Source organism: Pongo abelii, chromosome 19 (genome assembly GCF_028885655.2).
Source record: "Pongo abelii isolate AG06213 chromosome 19, NHGRI_mPonAbe1-v2.0_pri, whole genome shotgun sequence".
NCBI lineage: Eukaryota > Metazoa > Chordata > Mammalia > Primates > Hominidae > Pongo > Pongo abelii.
Window position 1 is genome coordinate 20,270,001 of NC_072004.2, and position 24,565 is coordinate 20,294,565.

Sequence of the window (24,565 nt, forward strand, 5' to 3'; positions counted from 1 at the left end):
CATGTCCCACTTGGAGAAGGCTAAGGAGTGGGGCCTGGGGTGGAAACTGGTTTTCCTACATCCAGGCTTCTCCCTCTCAGACCAGGGGCTCTAGTGTCCCTGGGACCCACTGCATAAGAGGGATCCCAGCAGCCAGGCCCAGTCTGGAAGGGGGGGGAGTGACACAGACACAGATGGGCCAGGGCTTGGCCATGCCGGGCCCTGATCCCGAGGTAGACAGGAACAGTGAGGTGTTCTGGACTGGAGAGGAAAAGGCCCCGGCTTGAGCCCGCCAGATGGCTATGTAGTCTTGGTGGAGGCCTCATCCCTCTCTGGACCTCTGTCTCCCTCTTCTCTGTGCCTCAGGGGGTGGGGCCACATCACCACCAGCCACTCGCAGCTCTGCTAAAATCACACCCTTCAGGTGATCAGGATGAACACTTTAGAAGCCTCAGGAAGGTCCTCAAATGTCAAGAAAAATTACTTTTGCTTCCTTGAATCGACAATCAGAAACCTGGCTGAGAACCCCTTGCCCAAGGCCGATGAGTGTCCAGAGGCCAACAGTGACTCCTGCTGGGCCAGCGGGACACTGGGGTGCCCATGTGCAAAATGCTTACTTAATAGTATTATTTTAAATACAAATAAAATAGTTATTCAAATACACCTTTAAAAAAAAACCCTCTACCCTCACACCTTTCCAAACACTGGGAAAGATGAGGTGGAAAAAAACTCAAGTTTGATGCATCAGGAAGTTTCTTGTGAGATGAAGGCAGGGGGAGCCCAGGGAGTCAGGGCCCCCCAACCACCAAACTGTCCCTGTTCCACCCTGACCCCTCCAGCTTTTGACCAGATCGGTGGTTACGGGCAGCTGGAGGCAGCCTACGCCCGGGCCATTCCCTCCAGGACCATTGCCAACACCACCTGCCACCTGCCGCGTACAGACGCCATGCACATGTTTCGAGACCCCCACACAGGGGACCTACCGTGGACCGGGATGACCTTTGGCCTGACCATCATGGCCACCTGGTACTGGTGCACCGACCAGGTGAGTGCCAACGTCTCCCGCCCATCCCACCTTCCTGCCGTCCCAGTGGGCTCTGGTAGGCGCAGGCGGCCCGTCTGCCCTCCGCATCATGAGTCTGGGCTGGGGCCTCAGAAGGTGTGGCTCCAGGCTGGGACATGCTGCTAGGGGTCTTTGCGGTCCCGGGGGGCTTGAGCCCTCCGTTTAGAGTTGGATGAGGCCCACTGGCTACCGCCCGTCCTGGCCTTCAGGTGCTTCGACTGAGACAGTTTGGAGTATGGGATTCCAAAGGGACTCGGATGCTCCTCGGTGGCCCTGCCATCGGTCACGGGGCGGGCATTTTGGGCCAGTCTTGGGCTGCCAGGATCCGGGAGCAGGCGGGGTACCTGGCCTCCCTTGGCCTGCCAGTGGTGGGGGCCGGCCATGGCTGGGCCAGTGTTTCTGGTAGAGCTCTGGACGCCGTCAGCAGCAGAGCGGTACCTAGGGGGTCCTGGGAAGCCGTCTTTATCCCTAGTCCCTGAGGCAGGGACCCTGTGATGATGAAACTGCTGGCCCTGGGAGAGAGAGAGCAGAGAGTGAGGCTGAGCAAGAAGGGCCAGCCCCGCCCCAGCACAGGACCCTGCTCAGGCACACAGGAGCCGGCAGACCTGGGTTCTCCTCCTGCCCTTTGTGGGTGTAGCAAGGCAGCTTCCTCCCAGCTCATCCCCCTAGCCTCCTCTATTCTGACACAGGCCTGGGACGTGGTTGGAAATGGGCTGAATGGGGTTGTTGGAAGTAATGCAGGAGTTTCTGTTGTGTGCAGGGGGTGACTCTGGCCCTGCCCTCAAGACCCTGTCACCAGCCTTCCAGGTGACCTCAGATGAGCTGCTTCCTGTCTCTGGGCAGAAGCAGATGGTGCCCTTGCTTTGCTTGTCCCAAAGGCCGTGGGCAGCTCCAGGGAGCATGTGGGTGGGAAAAGGCCTGTGAAGCAGTGGGCACAGGCCCCACGATTGTCCATGCCTCTGGACCCAGCCCCAGGGGTCCACCATAGGACAAGGCAGCCACAGCCAGCCTCTGTGGAATGAACGATGACAGCGCTCACACAAGCCTTTCCCACATGGCCTCCCCTGGGAGTAGGCCCGACCAGCTCCATTCATAGGCCAGAGCACTGAGGCCAGAGACAGGCTGGATCTGAAGTCAGAGTGGAGTGACTTTTCTGTGGTTCCCGACTCTGCTCTTCCTCTCCCAAGCAGCACGGGCTCCGTCAGTATCTGCCCAGAGACCCTCCCTGGGTTCCAACAGTAAGAACGGACCTGGCCAGGCGCGGTGGCTCAAGCCTATAATCCCAGCACTTTGAGAGGCTGAGATGGGCGGATCACGAGGTCAGGAGATCGAGACCATCCTGGCTAACACAATGAAACCCCGTCTCTACTAAAAATACAAAAAATTAGCTGGGTGCGGTGGCGGGCGCCTGTAGTCCCAGCTACTTGGGAGGCTGAGGCAGGAGAATGGCGTGAACCTGGGAAGTGGAGTTGATGGTGAGCCGAGATCGCGCCACTGCACTCCAGCCTGGGGGACAGAGCGAGAGTGCGTCTAAAAAAAAAAAAAAAGAACAGACCCCAACTGGGAGCTATCAGAAGCTCTGGAAGGCCGAGCCTCAGTTTCCCCATCTGTAACACGTGGTCCTCAAGCAGGGCCCCTCATACTCCGGCATGCTGTGCTCACAAGCTGCCCACATCCGCCATGCCTCATGGGAGGGCTCTCCAGGGAACAGGTGGGCTCACAGCAGGCGTCTGCCCAGTTCTCCTGGGAGGGCTGAGGGCCAGCCCCAGTGGGCCAGGGGCCGGTGAAAGGTTGGCCTTTGGGGCCCAGTAGGCATGTGGTACCCTGCCAGGCTGAGCCCCTTTATACCTGCCACCTCCCACCTCCTCCCAACGCAGCATGGGCTTGGCATGGCACAGGCTTCTCTGGGTGGAACATCAGTCAGGAGATTTTCCCATCAAGGCCAAACGAATCTGCACATGTCCTGGCCTTGGGGTCAGGGTTGGGCGGGCCCCACTGCACAGATAAGGAGCCAGAGGCCCAGAGAGGATCACACAGGGAGGTGGAGGAGGGACACTGCTGACACCAGTTGGTTCAGGACACCAACCGCATTGGAGCTGTAGCCTGGCCTCTGCCCTACCTCCCCATCCTCCTCCCCTCGGGCTGGATCTGCCTGGTGGATGCGGGCCCTCGGTCCAGAAGCCCAGGCACTAGTCCTGCTTGAGGTTCCTGGTCTCTGTGTGGCTCTCACTGACACTGGGGACTTTTAGGGGCACCTAGAGGTCCGACTCCACTTTGCTCTGTGGCCAGGGTAGCCCTCAAAGACAGCCACAGTCTAGTCAGAAGGGAGGCAGCAGTTCTGTGTGCTGAGACCATAGGGGTGTTTTGCTTTTTTTTAAGATGGAGTCTTGCTCTGTTGCTCAGGCTGGAGTGCAGTGGCACCATCTCAGCTCACTGCAAGCTCCGCCTCCCAGGTTCAAGTGATTCTCCTGTCTCAGCCACCCAGGTAGCTGGGACTACAGGCATATGCCACCACACTTGGCTAATTTTTGTATTTTTTTTTTAAGTTTTTTTTTTTTTTTTTTTTTCTCCAGAGACATAGTCTTGTTCTGTCACCCAGGCTGGAGTGCAGTGGTGTGATCTCGGCTCACTGCAACCTCCGCCTCCTGAGTTCAAGCAATTCTCCTGCCTCAGCCTCCTAAGTAGCTGGGATTACAGGCGTATACCACCATGCCCGGCTAATGTTTGTATTTTTAATAGAGACGGGGTTTCACCATGTTGGCAAGGCTGGTCTCGAACTCCTGACCTCGTGATCCGCCCACCTAGGCCTCCCAAAGTGCTGGGATTACAGCCGTGAGCCACCGTGCCCGGACAATTTTTGTATTTTTAGTAGAAACGGGGTTTCACCATGTTGGCCAGGCTGGTCTTGAACTCCTGACCTCAAGTAATCCACCCACCTTGGCCTCCCAAAGTGCTGGGATACAGGCATGGGCCGTTCACTATCTTCTGGCTCATCCATGACAAGTAGGTGGCATTTTTCTAACCAGAAACAAAACCAGTAACAAAGAGGCAAAGGGTCCAGTGGACAGAGCCCTGGTCTGGGCTCCCGTCTGGGCTATGCCCCTGCCCCTCCCTGGGCCTTGGTGTGTCCCTGTCTGTGAAACAGGGCGGTGCACAGACCAGAAGGCCTCCCAGGGTCCTGCCAGCTCTGTCACCTGCTGATGCTGCAGCTCCAGGCCGGGTGCCCTCCCTTAGTCAGCAGCAGCCACCTCAGTCGTAACAGCAACCACAGCTTTCGTGGGCAGCGTGCTGACTCCAGTGGCCACACCCCAAAACTCATTCATCATCTTCCCTGAGAAAGAGAACTCACATTCACCGGAGGCCCTTGAGGAGCCAGGGACAGGCTTGGCTGGCTACACTAGCAGCCTCACTTAGGTCGTTGCAACAACTCTCCTCATTTTGCAGATGAGGAGCCCAAGGTGAAATGGCCACTCAGGGAGTGAGTGCCGGCTTCCTCAGGGAAGAGGGCCTGGCTGGGACTGGACACCAGTGCTGGGAGGTGGGGGTGAGCAGTGGCCTGCTGACATCTGAGTTGGGGACCCAGCCTTGCTATCTGACGGTCAGGGGTGGGGAAAGCCCCTGCCCTATTCAGGGGGACTGGCAGGCCTCACAGCTCATGGAAACTCTGAGCCTCAGCTTCTCCAACTGGGGTGACAGCACCTGTCCCAGGGCCAGCTGCCATGAGCACGGATTGAAATATAGAGGCGAATATCCCATTAATGGCAGAAAGATATGCAGGGTCTTAGGGAAATGCTTCTCTCCCAAGCACCTAGAAAGAACCACCATCTAACTCTCATTGTCCAGATGGGGCAACTGAGGCCCAAACTGAGGCAAGGACTTCTCCCAAGTCACAGCAAGCTGGCAGAGAAGCAGGAAGGACAGCAGCTTGCCCTGAGTTCGGAGGCTGCAGCCCGCAGGCACTCCTAGCCTCTGTAATTAATGTTTCCGTGACATCCACAGCTTAGGGGTAAATGCTGGGAGCTGTCCGTTAAACTAGCAAGCTTTGGAAAGTAAGTTAAAATCACGGAGGCAGCCGGACGCGGTGGCTCACGCCTGTAATCCCAGCACTTTGGGAGGCCGAGGCGAGCGGATCACCTGATGTCAGGAGTTCGAGACCAGCCTGACCAACATGGTAAAACCCCATCTCTACTAAAAATACAAAAAAAAAAATTAGCCGGGCATGGTGGCTCATGCCTGTAATCCCAGCTACTTGGGAGGCTGAGGCAGGAGAATCCCTTGAACCCTGGGAGGCAGAGGTTACGGTGAGCCGAGATTGCGCCATTGCACTCCAGCCTGGGCAACAAGAGTGAAACTCCGTCTCAAAAAAAAAAAAAAATCACGGAGGCTTCCTGCTCCTGAGTTGCAGGTGGTGACTTAAACTGTAGAACCACAAAGGAAAACCAGTTACATTTCAGAGTCATAGGTCGTACAACTTTGTGAACGTACTAAAAACCATGGGAACAGTGTACACTTTGGGTGAACTATATGGTCTGCGAATATCTCAATAAAGCTGTTTAAAAAGTAACTCTTTTGAAGTAGAATCGTAATATCAGTGCTGGAAGGGATCTCAGACATTATGGGTCCAAATTACCACTCCCTCCTCCCATTCTGCAAATCTGGAAAGGCCTGGTTAGGATTTGCTGAAGGCTCCCAGAAGGCCCGGTGTCCTCAGGTAGCTTCTAGCCTCCCTCTGCTACTGAACTGCAAGCTTTCCAAACCCCAGGTCTTAAAGCACCTGAACTCTGCCAGCCATGCAACCACAGTTGGCGCCAGTGTCTGCTCCTGGCACTATAAATGTGCCAGCTGCTGTCATGAGGGTCCAGGAGATGAGGGTAGGGGTGTGTGTCCCCATACCACCCCACCCAGGGTCTCCTCCAGCCCTGACAATTGCCAGGGGTGGTGGGCTGGGCAGGATCCACACCTCCCCTGTTGACAGGTCAGGGGACTGAGTCCCTGGGAATGAGTGTACCTCGGCTCTCGCTGCTTGGCCTGCTGAAGTGAGCTCTCCTGGGGGGACGCTGACAGTATTAGGGCTTTGAGTGTGGCTGTTTTGGGCAGGTCGGAGGTTAATGGGACATCATCGTGCCTCATGCCCACTCCCTGAGGCCCACGAAGGACCAATCCTGACACAAGCGTCCCTCAGGCTTGGACTCACTCCATCTCGCACTCCACCCCCAGGTCATCGTGCAGCGGTCACTGTCAGCCCGGGACCTGAACCATGCCAAGGCAGGCTCCATCCTGGCCAGCTACCTCAAGATGCTCCCCATGGGCCTGATCATCATGCCGGGCATGATCAGCCGCGCACTGTTCCCAGGTAAGATGGGCTCCGGGCACTGAGCCCAGGCTGCAGGGCACCCAGGGTTCTGGGACCTTGTCCTGAAAACGTCACCAGGAGAAGAGGCAAAGGATAGATGTGAACTGTTCCCCAACCTGGGGAGTGGGGAGAGTGGTCCTCAGGGCCACAATCAAAGGGATTGACATGGATGTGGCTTGGCACAAGGTCTGGACAGGTATCACTTACTGCTGTGTGACCTCAAGGCTGTAAATGAACGTCCCTGTGCCCCGCCGTTTCCTCATCTGCAGACTAGGGACTGTGCCACCCATCTGGCAGGTGCCATCAAGATCCTCTAACCACAGGCTTTGGAGACCTCTGGGTGGGGAAACGTGCATTTCCTTAGGTTGCCTTTTCAGGACGCTGGGACCAAGAGTCCCCAGCATTAATGATGGCCTTCGATATGGCCCTGGCTGGTTCCCACCCCTGCCTGTTCATCAAGTTTCCCCATCTGTAACAAGGGAATTGAAGTCATCAGAGTCAGGGACATGGTAGCCCAGAAGACAGCAGCTCGAGCTCTTGGGTGGCTGGCAGGGAGGGACTCGTGACCCCTGGTGTGCAGGGACCCTAACCCACCTGTGCCTCCTTGTCTGTGGAGCGCTGGGCCTGCATCATCCTCTTCGACGTATCTTTTTCTTCTCTCCCCCGACTCTGGGCCCACGGGGAGCCACCCTGGGGTCCAACAAAGGTCCCTCGGGTTATATGGGGGGCACTCAGCTGCCGGCGCGGTGGTGGGGTTGGCCCGTTGGCCACTTGCTCTGAGTGGCGCCTCCGGAGAGGGACTGAGTGCTCTCTCACCTCGAAGTACTCCTCTGACACAGAGGAGGCCACTGAGGGCCGTCGGGGGCCAGGGCCACGGCCGGAGCTGCCTGAGTGGCTGTCCTGGTCACTGAGGGTTACGTAGTCGTCATCATCTTCTTCTTCCGCCCCATCCAGCCCATTGGGGAACCCCACCCCAAGGCTGTCGGGGTCATCCTGGGTCACAGATAGCTGCCGCTGGAGTGGGGCGTGGCCTGGGCCTGCCATCCTGGGTAGACTGTGGTCTGTCCCATTCTGGGGAGCCTCCTCTTTGGGGAGCTCCAGGACCCAGCCAATATCACTGCTGTCCTGGACTAGTACATCTGCCACAGGGACTGTCCGGGGCTTGGGCACAGGGGGCAATGGCTCAGGGTCCCCCTGGGGGAGGCCGTTCTCAGCTGGGACACTGTCCTGGGGGGCACTGGGCTCTGGGGGAGGGCAAGGCTCTGGACGGGGCCTGCTGTCCTGGCTCTGCTTCCACAGCTGGTGCTGGGCGCTGGCCTGGGAGGTGTCACGGATCTTGATGCGGTTCATCTGGCTGGGCTGGGGGTTCCAGATGTTGGGGTCGATGATATTGATGTAGCCCAGGATGTCGCTGCCAGGCTCCGGGTCTGGCTCCACCCACGTGGGCAGGTACTCAAACATGTTGGCCCTCTCCAGGTGGAGCAGTCCTGGGTGGATGGGTGGCAGCAGCTCAGGGAGGTCCCCTGCATGCTCGGCCAGCGCTGGGCCTTTCAGCCCCAGGGGCTTCTTGGCCTCCTGCTTCTCAGAGGAGATCTTGGCAATCTCGTCGACGCTCTTGGCCTTGACAAGTGCGTACTTGGGGTTGACGAGCTTCTTGGCCACAGTGCCCGCGGGCACCAGGGGGACCACAGAGGGCAGCACGATAGGCTCCGGCTCTGGCTCCTTCTCCATAGGGATGCCCTTGAGGCTCACACTGTGTGACATGAGGTACAGCTCCTGGAACTGCCGGTCGAACATCTCCACCACCTGGCCAGACAGCACGGAGATCACATTCCGGTCCGTCCGCGCGGCTGACCACGTGAAGCTGCAACAGAGGGAGAGGGCGCTGGTCAGGCACATGACCCTGCATCTTCCGCCCAGCCCCCGTGCACCCATAGCTGCTGAGCCTCAGACTGTGGCCGCAGGGCCCTCGGATCAAGAAGTGAATGGGGGCAGAGAGCAGGTGCATGCTGTGGGGTCAGACTGAGTCGGATGTCAAGCAAGTTGGTTGCACCAAGCCCGTTCCCACCTCTGCAAATGGCAGGGCGCTGTGCTCCTCTCAGGCTGGTACGGGATTCACTAAGCAGCTCAGGAAGGTCCTGGACACCGTAGGGGGTGCCGCACATGATGGCCGCTGCTGCCATGTGTCTATGCTGCCACCAACCCCCATGTAACCATGGGCAGCGCCCACCCCATGCCCCGTGTGGTGGTGCCCACAGAGCTGGCCCCATCCCTAAGGACGGCTCTCAGAGTGACCCCCATAGGCTTGCGAAGGCATGGCCTGGCCACACCCCACCTCCAGGCCAGTGACATCTCCAAGCTGGAACAACAGCGTCCTCAGACAAAGCTCTTCTCTGCCTGCCTCCAGAGACAGACAAGCAGGCAGATGTGCTCCAGCCCTGCACACACCTCAGCAGCCTTGGGACCAATGAATCGGAATAACCAGGGTTAGGATTAAGGGCAGAAGCCAGTTGGGAGCCAGAGGTACCTCTCCCACAACTTCCCTGAAAGCTGGAGTCACCTGTAGGAGCCGCACACAGCCCGGTCTCCATCCACAAACATGAACTTCTGGGCCAGGGCACCCTTGAACTTGGTTGCCGACCGCGTGAAGAACTCGGTTCCCCCGCTGCTCCGCACTCTGAGATTCTGTATTGGGAACCAAGAGACAGAATTACACGACTGCAACCCTGACCACACAGGGCGAGGGGAGGACGGCAGCTGCCCAGGGCTCAGAGGGGACTCTGGAGTAGTCAGGAGGGGAAGGAAGAGGCTGTAAGGCCTGGAGAAAGGGGCTGGTGTGTCTGGGACTGCAGGGCCCAGGGTAAGGAGGGAGCTGCTGAGCCGTGAAGCTGCAGAGGGGGCAGGCACTGGTACAAAGGGGGTGGGATGAGATGGTCTGGGCTTTGGCCCCGAAGGTGTCTGAAAGAGCAGCATCAGGCAGCAAAAGGCTTACACAGCCAGCCAGTTTGGGAAATGCTGGCATGGGTGGTGGATGCTGTGGTGGGGTCCTGAGCGGGAGGGTGATGTGCACACGTTTTAGAAGTGTCTCGTGGGTGGCTAGGGGGTGATGTAGCCAGAGGAGGGCAGGAAGGGGGCCTGCCCTGCGGAATCTGTGCCTTATACTCCGATAAGTCTGTGGCCTTCCAGGGGGCGTGGCCCTACCCAGCCTCTCCCCTGTGCTTCTCAACACCCCTGTCTCTGCTGGGCTCTGCTCCGAGGGCAGGACTCACAGCAAACCTTTCTCCTTCTCCGTGGCCAGAACACCACCCAGCACCCAGGCCAGGTCCTGTAAATGGTCAGAGATTCAATGCTGTGCCGGCTTACACTGTTTGGCCCAGGAGCAGGTCAGGAAGGCCCTCAGAGACTGTGGCAAAGGGAGCTGAGACCCAAGGAGAAGAGGGCTCCTTGGGCATGAGGAGCACAGCGGGCCCCTCAACTGCCTCAGCTCCAAGGCCAGGTCGTCACCGGCCTTTTCCTGGACCCTGGCCACATAAGGGCCCTCTGTCCCAGTGTGGAGTCTCTGGAGCTGCCAAGGGCCTGTGTGTTACGAGCTCCAGGTGCTGACTTCCCTCCCCCTGGTAGCAGGGCCTGCTGTGAGGGAGGAGCAGATGGTAAAGGCTGGTGCTGGGCACGGCAGACCCCAGGAAGGGCAGGGCGAGCCTGGCTGGAACCCAGGTGTCGAGGATGGCCAAGGGCATCCCGAAGTAGAATCACAGGTGTAAAGGGGACCTGGGGCTCATCTGGCCCCTGTCTAGGGCCTTGTGTAAGAAATGCTCCTGGGTGCCCTGAGGGTCTGACTCAGGAGGCCTGCGGTCAGGCAGGGAATCTCAGTTTTAACACCAACTCCGGGGATTCCTGACTGGTCTGCCTGCATGCCTCCTGTGATGGGAGTCTCACTCCCTCCCGAAGGGCTCTGTGGCGGCTTCTGGCTCTCGGCTATGACGTGTTCTTAGTCAGGCTGAGCTGTGATGTACTGGTCTGTCCCCTCACCCACTCACTGGCCCCAGCTTATTCACTCCACTCATTCACATAGTCATCAACCCCTGCCGAGGCCTCCAGCTGCAGAGATGCCTGTGATGAGGATCCCACCTGGGAGGTGAAGGGGAGGCTGGGGGGTAAACGAAAACAAGCTGAATGCCCAGGATCGCAGAGAAGTAGCCTGGAGTGTGAAGGGCTGGCCGGGAGGCTCCCGGGAAAGGATGACATAGATCACAGCGGGAGGTGGGGAAGCATTCCAGGGAAGGGATTCAAAGGCCAGGCATGAGAGGCCTTTGTACAAGAGCACCTCAGGGGAGGAGGGGTGGGTGATGGAGCCTGCAGAGTGAGCAGGGGCGGGCTCCTGGTAAAAGACCCTGCACCGGCTTAAGGGCCTGAGCTTGGCCCTGGTGCCAGGAGGGAGCCAAGCGATGGGGTTGGGTGTGCATCTCAGGAGCAGTTCTGGCATCAGGCAGTGGGTGTGTGAAGTGAATGCTATGGGAGAGGAGGGGAGCCTGAGAGAGCAGAGCCACCTGCCATGCCGTCCAGCCTCCTGCCCTGCCAGTCCTTTCTGTGTTCCAGACCCCTGTGGCTGGGGTGGCCCCAGGCAAGCAACCACAGAGGCAGGCAGGTGTGGGCCGTGGGTGAGTCCCCATCTGATGCCCACCTGTGGGATAAACAATCGCCTTGTCACAGGGCCCAGTGCAGAAAGCAGATAAGCCTCTGCTCCCAGGGCCGCCCTCGCCGGCCCCCCGCCCCGCAGGCTGCAGGTCTGCACACAGCCAGCTCAGCAGGAAGCTGGCCACGGCCCAGGACAATTAGCACTCGTGACTTTGTACCCAACACGGAGTTGAGAAGTCGGACAAAGATCCTGGAGGTGGTACGAGGCCTTCCTTGTCACTGAGCCCAACCGAGCCCAGCTCCATCGCCTTCTGCAGGCTCCTGGCCCAGCCACAGACCCCTCCTTAGCCTGGAAAATCAGCCACCAGCATCAGGACCCTTCTGGATAGTGTCTGTCCCCACCCATCCCAAACCTTGTCCTGATGAGGGCTCGGAAAGTCACCACTTCCATCTCAGAGTGACTCAGCCTCCATGTGAGCCGCAGGCCTCGGCTGGGCCGCTGACTCGCTGTGTGACTCCGAGCAAGTCCCCGGCCCTTGCTGGGCCTTAGTCTCCCTTAGCACACAGCAGGGCGGGCCTCCAACTCTTAGGCCCGTTCTACCTGGGGCTCAGCAGCAGGTGGGGGCCTGCAGCAGGGCCCCCCACCTCTTGCCTCATGGCCTGCTCCCCAGCTTGTGCCTGGATGGGCCCCACCCCACAGGGCCTGGCCTGGATGAGGTAACGTCTCAAGACTCTGGGCTCGCGTGCGCAGAGGTGGAGGATCCCACAAAGCCGCATTGTCTCTGAGCTCCTGGGACACCCCCGGCACAGGACAGCAGATGGGTGGAGGGACGCCGGGGCTGGCCCAAGAGGGGTGCCCTGGGCAAGTCTTTGGACCCTCTGGGACCTCAGTTTCCTCATACGTAAGAGAGGACGTCAAGGGCGAGTCAGGGCAGGGGAGGACGGCCGGGCGGTGCTTCATCTGCTCTCAGCGGGTAGCAAGGTGGGGGCTCCAAGGCTGGGGCAAACTACAGCACCCTACCCCCAATCCCCTCAGGCCTCCAGGCCACATGTGCTTAAAGGACACGTGATCCAACTGTGCCAAGCCCACTGGTGGGAGGCAGAGGGGGCTGAGCTCAGGAGCCCCTGGAGCAGAGCGGGTCTAGGGTCTAGGCATTCCTGAGCTCCAGTCAAACAGGCTCCAGTCCTAGCACCAAATGGACGCCAACCAAGGCCTTTCTTTCCATGCCTCAATTTTCTCATCTATGAAAGGGCCTACTCATCCTTGTGCTGCAAGGCTGCTGTGAGGACTGAATAGAGCCACAGTACAGGTGGGGCCCACCCAGGGAATGTGTCCAGCTCCCAGTGGGTGCCCCATGAACTGGAAGTGGCACAGTGGGCTGTGGGGAACCAACACAGAGGACCACAAAACATCCAGGAGGGATGGACTCCCCAGGGAGGCCAGGACTGTCAGCCGTACTGGGTGGGTGGTTGGTGGGCTCAGGGAGGGGAAGTGACCTGCCCACTGTCTCCCAGTAGCCCTGGGCTGGGCCAGGACTGAGGACAGGGCTCCTTCATCACCCACCTCCTCAGGGCCCTGCTGGCATCTCCTGGCCTGGTAGAGGAGTGGGGAGGCCCACAGATGCATCCTGACCAGGTCTGAGCTGGGAACATTGAGGCCAGGCCTAGTGTGAGGAACGCAAGGAACAGAGTCCGACATGGCGGCGGGAGCCTGGCTGCCTGAGGTGCTGGCCCCCAGCAGCCTCCGCTGTCTTCTACAGGGCCTGTCTCTCTCTGTGGAGAGTGGAGAGGGGCGGTAAACACTCACCCTGGCCTTCTCCAGGCTGTTGTGAAGTTGGGGTGGTGGGCCCTTTGTAAACCACATTTGGCCCAAAGTATGTGACGGCATGTAGGGGCAGGGCCAGCCTAGCTCCAACGCCCTGGTCTGAGGGGCTCCTCTCTCCCCTAGGCCAGGGCTGCTCAGCCTCTGCACAACTGATACACGTCCCCTTTTGTGTGGGACCTGTCCCCGGCAGTGTAGGATGTTTAACAACATCCTTGGTCACTCAATGCTGGTAGTACCCCCAAGGTGGACAGTTAAAAATGCCAAATGTCCCTCAGCAGAGTGAATCCCCCCGTTTGAGAACCCCTGCCTTGGCCAGGCACGGTGGCTCACGCCTGTAATCCCAGAACTTTGGGAGGCCAAGGCGGGCGGATCACGAGGTCAGGAGATCGAGACCATCCTGGCTAACATGGTGAAACCCCATCTCTACTAAAAATACAAAAAATTAGCCGGGCATGGTGGCGGGCGCCTGTAGTCCCAGCTACTGGGGAGGCTGAGGCAGGAGAATGGCATGAACCCGGGAGGCAGAGCTTGCAGTGAGCCAAGATCATGCCACTGCACTCCAGCCTGGGCGACAAAGCAAGACTCCCTCTCAAAAAAAAAAAAAAAAAGAGAACCCTGCCTTATACCCTGAATCCATCACAGACCCAGGCCCAGGTAGAAACAGCAAGACCCAGGCATCCCCGGGGAATGGGGGAACCTGGGCAGCAGAAGGGCTGGGTCGGGCCTGTCCAGCGTGAGGCCTGAGCGGCAGCGATCCTCACTTCCTCACCGCGTGCCTTCCCATGACCGTCCCAGCTGATGCTTCTTTGTTCATCAGAAACGGGAAACGGATCTGGCCTTTGCCCAGGGGCTGCTGGTTTTTCCAGTTTGGCTGCACGAAGTCAACTAGCTTTTCAGATGGCCCAGGCATCTCATGGTTCTTGTCTGTCCTAAGCTGGAAGCCTCAGGTCCAGCCTGTCTCTGGTTGGCCCGGGAGCATCTCTCCACACCCAGTATCACCCCAAAAAGCAGCCAAGTCATGCGGCCTGGCCCTGTGATCCTAGAGGGTATCAGTGAAAGTTCTGGCCCTCTTCCCAAGGCCTGCTCCCTATTTGTCATTTGGGGTGGTGATTCCCATACTCCCATGTGGAGGGCCACTGGGGCCGGCCAGGGCGACCGGCTGAGGTGCTTAGGAATGGCTGGGAGCCCCACATTTGGGAAGACACCGGTGCACGCTGCTCCCGCCTCACCTGGGGACCAGGAGTGGGCTCGGCCCAAGCAACAGGGCAGCGTTTCGAGAGTGTGTTGGTGTGGGCTCCAAGCTCAGGAGGAAGGAACCAAGTGAGGGTGAACCACGGCCAGACACTGGCACAGAGGGAAAGAAAGCCGCTCAGCACTCAGACCAGAGCTGCGTCTCATGGCGGGGCTGTGCCTGTCCCCAGCCAAAGCCAGGATGGGAAGGGAGCTCGTGACCAAAGGCCCACCGCACAAACAGCCTCCTTCACTCTTCACAGCAGCCCTGACAGATAAATGACCATATCCCCATTTTGTAGACAAGACAATGGAGGCCTAGAAAGATTCAGTGACTCTGCCCAAGGTTACCATGCAGGTGGCACAGCTGGGGCTCAGGACTGCCTCCTGGTATCACCCCCAAACTGGCACCTGACACCCCAAGGTCAAAAGGATGACCCTACCAGAAAACCTGTACCCTGGGCCCAAAGGAGCTGGGGCAGGTTGGTGCAGAGCTGGGCAGGAGTGGCAGCGGCTGAGGGCAGGTCCAGGGATTATCGGCAAAGGAAGTGCTCCCGGGACAGGTCTGGGCCCAGCTAGCCCTAGGTGAGGGAGGTAGGCAGGCAAGGCAGGCCCTCAACAGGGGGTGACACTTGGCTGGGGCTGGGCTCTCAGGGCCTCTGACCACCCGCCCAGGGCCGTGGAAGGGCAAGCTCAGAGGCGAGAATGAGGAAGCCAGGTCACACTTTCCCATGGAGGCGTCTAGCTCCCAGATACATCACCCTACAGACCCTGCCACCTTCCCTGGGGAAGCGAGGCGGCTGAGCAGGGCAGGCCGGGCCAGGGACCTGCAGTGCCAGCTGCCTTCCAGCTGGTCACAGCCAGTGGAAGGGCTGGGGGTGGAACAGGGCAGGCCTCATACCCAAGCCCCTGCCCCAGCCCAGGGCCTGGGATTTAGAATGTGTGGTTCTTGCCAGTAGCTGTATAACTTTCCTCAGCACACACAGCACTTTACAACCACCGTCTCCATTAATTTCACCCCCACACAACCACGTGAGGCATCACTATGGCCATGGGGCACTCGAGGCCCAGAGAGGTGGAACCACACACCCAGGTCCCACAGCAGGTCAATGGCCAGTGCCGTGTGGGCAGCACCAGGGCAGCCTGTGCTGGCAGGTTGGCTTTGGTTTTGGTTTTATAATGGAAGCCAGTGACTACTTCCCCTGCCCATAGTGGGATGGCCATTCCTAGGTTTGTTGATAGTTGAGTAGTTGGTGTGAATGAGTAGGGTGGGAGTGCTAGAAGATTGGTTGAGCCAATAAAAAGGATAAGAGAATTAATATAAGGGATCAAGTTCATCCTTTGATGCTCTGTGTTATTATTTGTAGTTGTTTATTATTTGCTGCTTGAGTACCAGGGATCTGCAGCCTCCTTGTCAGAGCTGATTTCTCACTATTGGCTTTTAGGCGCCACCCCTAAATTGGTGGGAATTGCTTTGGGCAAGGCATGGCCTCCCTCGGACCTCAGTTTCCCCATCTGTCTTGTGGGAGCCTCATCTGAATGACCTCAAGGCCCCTTCAGGCCCAGTCACTCCAGGCCCCCCACCTGCCCCATTGCCTCCGGCTTCCTGGAAACTCAGAACTCTGCAAGCAGAGGAGCAGCCAGGGCTTCTCTGCTGAGAAGGGGCCTGGGTGGAAGCCGAGGCCTCTGGAGCGGCTGGCCCCAGGTTAGGGTCCCTGCTCCAAACCGACAGGCTTGCTCCCTGCCTGCGTCTGCACGCTGGGGGAAGTTCGAAGCACTCGCTGAGCCTGAGGCAGGGGCACAGTGCTGGTGGGACCCCACTGGGGTCTCTTCCTGGGCATCGGGCAGGGCCAGGCCTTCTGCAGTCAGGTTTCCAAAGTGGCCTTTCCACACTGGCTCTCTCAGGCATGAGCTGTCTGCCACTGGAATTGATTCCCAGCGCTAATTACGCAGCGGGGAGTGAGGCAGGCATGGGGCTTGGGGCCAACCCGCCAGGGAAACCACATTAAAAATGTCCCAAGAGCTAGAGACTCACCACGGAGTGCTCACAACCACTTGAAAGGACTCAACCGGAGGCGTTGGGGTTGGAGGGGGTGGGCGCGCTTGACGAATGCTGACAAATTACAGGCGTGGAGCCCGGCCCCTTGTTAACCAGACTGGTGGTGCCCCTTCTCCTAGGACCACAAGCCTGAAAACTGCAGAATTCTGACCTGTCAGACACTGGTGCTGAGCCCAAGGGTCTGGAGCAGGCCCCTACCCCACTATCTTTAACTTGCTAGCAGTGACATGGGGTATGTGGCTCCATTCCCTCATCTGCAAAATGGGAACAACTCCCTATCCCACTAGGCTGTTGTGAGGATTAAATTAACCAATGCAAAGTGCCTGTGACAGGGCCTGGCGCACGGCCAATGCAAGAGAAGTATTCGCTGTCATCACGCACGCTGATCTGCTCTCAGGGAAACGCTCTGCACACAGCAGGTGCCAAGCGATGGCTGGCAGAAGGAGGGCTCCAGACACGAAATGCCAGGGTGTCTGGGCAAAAGAGCGTTGGACCAATGAGATCCTATAGCCCAGAGAAGGGAGGTGACATGCCCAAGGACACACAGCAAAACAGTGCTGAGAACCACAGCCCACCCTGACCCCATCGGCAGCCTTCTCTGTTCCACTTCTGTTCCACGGTTTCCCCCACCCCAAAGGTTCTTTCTCCTCTGCTCTTGTGCCTCAAATTCACTTCAACTGTGCACCCATCGCAGAAGCCTTCCCTGGCCCCAGCCTGAGGGAGCTTCCTCCGTCTGAGCCAGAATCTAAAACCAGTAAATGGACATTCTAAGGAGACAGATTTGGGCTTAACCCAAGAAAGGACTTCCTGGGAGTTGAAGCTCTCCAGAAAGGCCACGAGCTACCTGAGGAGGCAGTGAGCACACTATCACCAGAGGTATGCAAGCAAACAGATAACCGATGTGGCATGGGCTGCTCTGAAATAACATGATGCAGCACTTGGCATGAGCTCCAGCACCTGGTCAGCAAGCACCTAATCAGTGTTTATCTTATCTCTGCCACGTTGGAGGTAGTGAGTATCCTGTCCCTCAGGGAATTCAAGTAGAGGCTATGTGACTGCTTGGCAGGAGGCTCTAGGATTACTGGACTCTGAGTGCCTGGCACAGGACTCCGTCCAGAGCAGGCAGGTACTCGAAGTGTTTGTTGACAGACTGAATGACCCCTGCCCTCCAGCCACCCAGGCAAGTGAGGAGCCTGCTCACCTTGAGGTGCCCCAGGTGCATGCAGGCCCGCTCACACATGTGCAGGAAGTACTTGACGTTACTCTCATCCACGATGATGTACACGGCCACTTTCCTCTTGAAGCCGGCGTCCAGCAGGTCCTTGAAGATGTCCACGTCGGTGAACATGTCCATAACCACAGCTATCACCTGGGAGCAAGAAGAGAGACTAGGGCCTGTCAGACAGCGCAGCAGTGGGGACAGGGTGCCCTGGCAGAACGCACAGCCCTCCCATGCCACCAACCTCTCATGGGTGCCCACTCTGGCTCTACTCCTGGAGCCTCAGGCCCGGGACCAGGAAGTGAGGGGCCAGGGGCCTCTCTTGCCCTGAAGTTCTAGTTGCAGTCCCAGCTCTGGGCTCAGCCCAGGGGCCCTGTGTTGGTGCATTCGCAGGCCAGGGCCGGCTACACTCTGCCCTCCTTGTAACCTGGGAATGCTGAGATGAACCTGATGTGTCAATGACCGGAAGGGCAGCAGCTGGCATGGCGGCTCGCTGGGGCATCCCCTACATTCCTGGGCTGGTGTGGACTTTGGCCAGTGTCTAAACCAGGTCTCTTCCTGTCAGCTGACAACATCTGTCCCCATAGCAGGTGACCTCCTGCTGGACCTGGCTCAGGGTGGGGCCCCAGTGGTCAGGGTATACCTACCTACCCCCAGCCCAGCCAAGTACCACCGACAGGGCAGGGGGCCTGGGTGAGTGAAGGTGCAAGGTGGAACATGCAGAAGGACAGGATGAGGTGGTATGGGCCCGGCCCCAGTGGGGCTCAGTGACTGTCAGGCCTCTCTCACACCTAGTCTCCTCCCTGTCCCTGGGCAGCAAGGGGAGGGAGTCAGGACAGGGCCTGTGCCTGGGCACAGCCACCTACACTGCTGATGCAGACACATGTCCCACTTTCGGGCAGCCCCACCCCTCCCACCCTCTGAGCCTGGCACCACCATCCCCATCCCAGGTCTGAGGACCACCTGGAGAAGAGGCCAGGGACCTGCCCTAGGCCACACAGCAAGCTGGGGACAGAGTCAGGCTACAGACTACCCAGACTTGCCAGAGAGCAGAACTCAGCCTTGCTGGGCTGTGGAGATTCAGCGTGATGGAGGCAGCCTGGAGCCTGCTGGGGACGTGTCTGCACGCCCCACAGTGAGCTCACCAGGCTGGCCCCTGCAGGCCCATCTGGGCTCCTCCTGGGCCTCAGGCCCCTGCTGACACCCATCGTTCACCTGGCACCAAAGCCCAAACTCCAGCAGAGGGGAGGGCTCCATACCTGCCCGGCCTCAAACTCACTGTGTGACCCTGAGCAAGACACCTGGCTTCTCTGGACCCAGTTTTCTCATCAGCATAGCGTGCTCCATCTCTCAGGAGAATTGAGCACACCTGAATACCGCAGCACCTGCAAAGAGCCCGACCGGGGGCTGGGGCGGGGGCTCGGTGATGCCCGTTTGCTGCCTTTCTCCCACAGTCACCCCGCACGTTCCCATTTACAGGGGGTCTTGTCAGCCTGACTCCTGCAGCCTCTCACAGGCACCATGGTGGTGACAGCCCAGCATGCAGCCAGGTAAACTGAGGCTCAATGAGGTTGTAAGGCTTGTTGGATGTCGCAAAGCAAGTTGGGCCAGGGCCTGGACCTACCTCCGAGTCAGGTCAGGGTTGGTCTCCAGTCCCTTCTCTTGGACGTTTAGTCTCGGAGAGCCTGGGAGACAGTGGTCCCCCCAGAGCAGAGAGCAGAGGTGTGGGACCAGCTGGAACTCCCAGAACTCCAAGGCCTAGGGTTCTCTCTGTCCTCTGGGGAGATGACTGCTCCCTATCTCTCTGTTTCTGAAGGGCTGTTTTGGGGCAGAGGGAGTAGCTGGTTGATGCAGGGTCTACGATTCACAGGGGAGGCAGATGTTGGCACCAGATGGGGAAGCACTTGCTGCCCCCAGGACTGCCCAGGGTTAAACAGGGATCTTAAGAGGGAGCTCACTCCCTGACCCAGGAGATGTTCAAGGAAGGCCAGAGACTGCTTGGAGCGGGGGCGGATGAGAGGGCAGAGGAGACACAATGCAGGCAGGTCACCATGACCCTGGATTGAGCCACCAGTCAAGGGTGATGAGACAATGGGCAGGGGTGTGTGGTGGTAGCAGGGTCCTCCCTGCCTGGGATCTCCCAGACCCAAAGCCTCTCTAACCCCGGAATCTCCTTGGTTAAGCCACTTCTGAGCAGGCAAACAGCCTCACGTGCCACCCTGGAAAGGAGCCTAATGAGGGCGCAGCAGGCATGCTTCTCCCTGGAGGGCACCAGGCCCTGCCTACCGTGGCAGATGGGGACTTGCCCTGGGCTTGGGCTGGGGGACGTGCCCCAGCAGGACCCGCACCATGTGTACCATTCCCCACATTGCCCTCAGCCAGGCAGGGTGCCTGATCCAGGGATCATCTGCTGTCAGGTTGGATATGTTGGAGCCTGCACTCCAAAATGGATCCCCCCACAGTCTTGGCTCTCCCCAGGCATTGGGTTCAGTGCCCAGGGTAGTCAGAGATGGGTTTGTAACAGGCATGAACTTATGCTGGGGATGGGGAGGGGGTGCCTGGTGCACCCCAGGCAACCCCCAATAGCCTGGCCTGTCCATAGAGCCACAAAGGTTTCTTGGGGGCCCTTGAGTCCTGTCACGCCCATTTCCATTTTATAGACAGGAAAGCTGAGATCACAGTCCATGACTGAGGCTAGAACCCAGGGCCCTGTCCCACCCAGAGCACCTTCTGCACAAGAGACTGGGCATCAGTCCTGGGCCCTTGAGCTGCTTGATGGTTTATAAGGAGCCTTTACAACTGTTACCTTGTTCAGTCCTCACAAGCACACTGGGAGGCAGTGGTTCTTTTTCCCATTTTGCAGATAAAGAAACTGAAGCACAGAGGCATTCGCTACCTTGCCTAATTCTGTTGGGAGGCCCAGCTTACTCGTGACACTGTGAGCTCAGCAAGAGCAGAGCCCTTGTCTGAGCCCAGGACGGGGCCTGGTTTAAGGAAGGTCTTGGGGAGCTTTTATCAATTGAGAACAAGACCAACTGGCTTGGTCTCGGAACGACTGCAGGAATCAGGGCACCTGGGACCACAGCCCCTCCTGGGCCCTTGGTTTCCCCATCTGTCAAGTGGGGGTGTGGGCCTGGCTTGCCCCTGTTGTTCTATCCAGTTCACACATTGGCAGAGCTGGCCCAAGTCAAGAAAAGTACCAGATGCGTCCCGCGGCCCCAAGCCCGCACATCCTCTCAGAGGTCCTGGGCAGGGCAAGGGCTGTGGAAATGAGAGGGGAGGCTGACTCCAAAGACCAGCTCTACCTGCTGTATGTCAGGGGCCATACTGGGCAGGAGGCGGGTAGCCTGGGTCCCAGCACTGAGCTTGTTCCACTCCCGAGGCAGGAACTAGCCATGTCCATGTGAGCAGCTGGCACAGGGGCAGGCATGGCGGGCGGGCACGTGTGTGTCCTGCACCCCAGGTCCCACTGTCAGAGCTGACGGGCAGCTCCCAGCCCAGCAGCCTGCAATCTGCGCAGGCCACACAGCCCAGCTCCCAGGTGAAGGAGGGAGCCCAATGGTCCCTGTGCATCTTACTGATGGACGGGCCTCTGCTGGGCGGCCTTGAGGCCTCGAAGATGCAGCTGCAGAACCCAGGAGGCCCAATGCCCAAGACAACCATCTGGCTCCTGCCAGGGTGTGGGAGGATGGCCCAAGATGGCAGGGTGTGGGAGGATGGCCATGCCTGGGGGGCAGAGGCAGGCAGGCTGCACTGGAGGGGGACACCAGCAGGGATGTGGGCACTGGGCTCCAGTGAGCCAACAGCAAGCCTGTGCCTGCCCCAGCCCAGGCCTCTCCCTGGGGGCTCCTGGTGCCCAAACGCCTCCTGCATGTCTGTCCAGGGGTGTCCATGTGCACGAGCCCTCCAGCGCCCCGCCTGATGAGCACCTCCTCCCATGCTGTACCCTCCCTGCCCAGTGGATCCGCCAGCCTTCTCCACCCTGCCTTCTACCTGTGTCTCGAATCCCCCACCTCACTCTGTGTCCTTGGGACAGGGGGACATCCGCCTCCATATGAGAGATGCAGAAACTGCAGCTGGGAGAGGGGAGGGCACTGGTCCAAGGTGGTGCTGCATGGGGATCCCCAGTGCCCTGCCAGGAGCACCTCCGTCACCTGGGCAGTGACTGGAGCAGCTTGAGCTGGGGTGCAGGGGTGACAGCATCTCACACAAAGGAGCACTCCACCTGTGGCCACTGCCCCCCAGCAGACACGGCCCAAAGCCACGTAACACTGGCTGCTGGTGTTGGGGGTGGGACAGGGCTTTAGGTCACAGAGGCAGGGAGCACAGGCGTGGGCCTCCTCAATCTCCCTCAGCCCCAGCCGGAGCCCCCTGAGCAAGGGTGGAGTGGGCGGAGTGGGCCCAGCACCAGCGCCTGAGCTCTAGGCTGGGCTTTGGGTGAGCCACACCTGCATTCCAGGTCTCAGTTTCTTCATCTGTCAAAGGAGAAGGTGGACAAGATGTCCAAGGCCCTTCGTCTCTGATGTCCCTGCCGAGGGACCCCAACTCCTGTTCCCTGCCTGATGCCCGGCAGGGCCTGTCTGGGCGGCTAACACATCTCATTGCGCCCACGGGTCTGGGAGAGGAAGTGCTGGTAGCCGCCCTCTCCCTGCCTCCCCACAGGGCTCCTGCCTCACAGGTGCCAACAACAGCCTGTGGCTCCTGACACCCACAACAGCTGTTTCCTAGCCTTCCTGTGACCACAGAACCACTCTTGAAGCAGAAGTGCCCTCGCAGGGCGAGTGGGTAGAACAGGTCTCCACAGAGGTGCCTGGGGAGGAGGGGTGGGGCAAGACGGGCTGGCCTGGTTCCGAGCATGGTGGGAAACTACGGGTGCACAGGCCCAGCCTCTGCAGCAGCACCTCTTCAGGGGGGCCCTGACCAACGCGTCCTGACCCCTCTCCCCGACGCGTCCTGATCCCTCTCCCCGACGCGTCCTGCCTCAAGCCACTGTGTCTCCTACATGTTCTCCTTGCCACCTGCCCATTTTGCATCTGCTCGGACAACTCCTACCTTTTTTCAAATCCCAACTCCAGTGCAGCCCCAGCCTCCCCTGTCGTCACTCTGGCCTGTCTGGGTTGAGCGTGTATCACTTGCATATTTCTTCTCAGGCACAGCAATGGAGTCTCCCAAAGACTGAGTCCTAAGACTCGGGTAAGAGGTGACAGTTTCCAACCTGCACGTGACAAGCTTTACACTCACCTCACCTTCCTAGGCCTCAGAGATCCCTAGAGGGGGCTCAGAGAGAGGAGAGAGGCGGCCATATTCTCTCTCCTCACTATGCTCCAGGCAGGTGGAGGACAGATACCCTCAAGCCTGCCCCAGAGCCTGGAGCCCTGAAGCAGCCACAGACACTGCGCACACTGCAGACAAGTCCCTAGGCCTCTCTGGGCCTCACTTTCCCACCTGAGAAGTGCAGGGGGTGGAGAGAGTCTCTCATCTTGGGTTTCGTTATTCTCCAGCTCTGATGGCAGATGCCCAGACAGTGGTAGTGTGGGCTCTGCACCCACTGGCTCCGATCTCAGTTCCTCCTGGGAAGCTGCATGACGTTGGGCAAGTACCTTCATTTCCTCATGGGGATAATAACAATCCCCACTCAAGGTTGTTGGAAATTAAAATGAACTCACGCAGGTGAAGCCCTAGCAGGGGATCCACAAACGGCAGCTGCACGGACCCTCCTCGTCCTCCCACCAACCCAAGTCACATCCCACCAGACCCACGGCTCCCTCTGGGGTGAACAGGCCAGGATCGTCTCACTACCCTCCGGGCCAGCTGGAAGGCTGTAAGTGACGCATCAGGGCTGCTCACAGGAATTCAGCAGACTGTCTTAAAGGTTGAGGCGGTGACCATCATGACCTTGGATTCAACTTCCACTTACAGCCATGATGGAATAACAGAGACGGAATTCACCCTCCTGCCTTAGCAATAAAAAACCCAGATAAAATCTATGAAGCCATGGACAAAAGGCTTCAATCAGCACAGCGATCCCTGAGAGAAGAGGAACAAACCAGCTGAGCCCTAGGATCGCCCCACTACTTCCAGGCTGCAGCACAGGGAGGGGCACCCCCGTGGAGTCTTGTGGTCTCCCTGAGTTGAGAAGACAGGGTTCACTCTGAGTGTAGCAGCTAGGATTTGCAGGACGGAGTGCCACAGGGGAAAGAGCTGCACAGAGTGAACTCCAGAGACCTGCAGAGGGTCCCCTGGAGTCTTCAGCTGATAGCCGAGCAGCACACGAACGTGAGGAAGCTACTGAGGCTGAGCAGGGAACTACTGGAAAGGGGAGGCTGAGCAGAGAACCACCGGAAAGTGGTGGCTGGAACAATTGCTGGTGCTCACGCAGGACCAGGAATAGTGTAGGTGCCCCCAGCCAGAACAGAAACCCCTTCTAACACACAGGGCCTGCGGGGGGGTCCTCAGAAGGATACTGCCTCAGCAGTGGACAAATAAGTCCTAGATCAGGCATAACCAAACTTCCTAAAGAACCAGAGTGTAGACATGTGAGGCTTTAAGGGCCATATATTCTCTGTCACAACTACTCAAATCTGCTAGTGTAACACAAAAGCAGCCAAACAAAGTATATAAATAAATGTCTATGTTCTATTGTTTATAAAAGCTGGCAACAGGCTTCCTTTGGCCTGGGGTCCATAATTTGCAACTCCTACCCTGGAGTGAAGTCTGCTCTGGTCCTGCCTAATAAAGCTTGACAGGAAGCCACAAAAGCATTAAATCGTTTCCAAGTAACCTAACTGCATCCCAGAACAAGGCTCCAAAATATTTAAAGGAGAAAACAAAACAAACAAAAACTACAAACTAAAATCCAACATGCCTGGTATCCAATTAAAAATTACCAGACACACAAAGAAACAACAAAACATGATGCACATGAGAAAAAAAATCCATCAAAATCAACCAAAAACTGACACAGATGTTAGAACTGGCAGATAAAGACATAAAAACAGTTATAACTGTGTTCCATGTGTTCAAAAAGTTAGGTAGAGATGTGGAAGATTTTTTTTTTAGCCAACAAATCGAAATTCAAGAGGTGAAAATGCAACATTTAAGACGAAAAATATACTAGGTGGAATTAACAGATTAAACACTATAGAAGAGAAAATTGGTGAACTTGAAGACATATAAGTAGAAACTGTCCAAAATGACACACA

The 24,565-nt window shown here is 58.2% G+C and overlaps 2 protein-coding genes across 3 annotated transcripts in view; one reads left to right on the forward strand and one right to left on the reverse strand.

Annotated features, from left to right (window-relative positions):
• The window catches only part of SLC5A10 (solute carrier family 5 member 10), a 69,425-nt gene that overhangs the window by 18,266 nt on the left and 26,594 nt on the right, over nucleotides 1–24,565 (forward strand). For both annotated transcript variants that reach the window (XM_002827121.3, XM_009251380.3), the window contains 2 exons: nucleotides 819–1,024; nucleotides 6,260–6,395. In XM_002827121.3, coding sequence (XP_002827167.2) covers nucleotides 819–1,024; nucleotides 6,260–6,395 — 342 coding nt within the window. The remainder of the gene's footprint in view (nucleotides 1–818; nucleotides 1,025–6,259; nucleotides 6,396–24,565) is intronic.
• The window catches only part of FAM83G (family with sequence similarity 83 member G), a 35,379-nt gene that overhangs the window by 1,417 nt on the left and 9,397 nt on the right, over nucleotides 1–24,565 (reverse strand). The window contains exons 3-6 of the mRNA XM_009251378.4: nucleotides 17,346–17,513; nucleotides 8,956–9,080; nucleotides 6,990–8,259; nucleotides 1–1,554 (exon numbers count right to left, since the gene is read on the reverse strand). The exon at nucleotides 1–1,554 is cut by the window's left edge and continues 1,417 nt beyond it. Of these exons, the coding sequence (XP_009249653.3) occupies nucleotides 1,165–1,554; nucleotides 6,990–8,259; nucleotides 8,956–9,080; nucleotides 17,346–17,513 (1,953 nt within the window). The 3' untranslated portion in view covers nucleotides 1–1,164. The remainder of the gene's footprint in view (nucleotides 1,555–6,989; nucleotides 8,260–8,955; nucleotides 9,081–17,345; nucleotides 17,514–24,565) is intronic.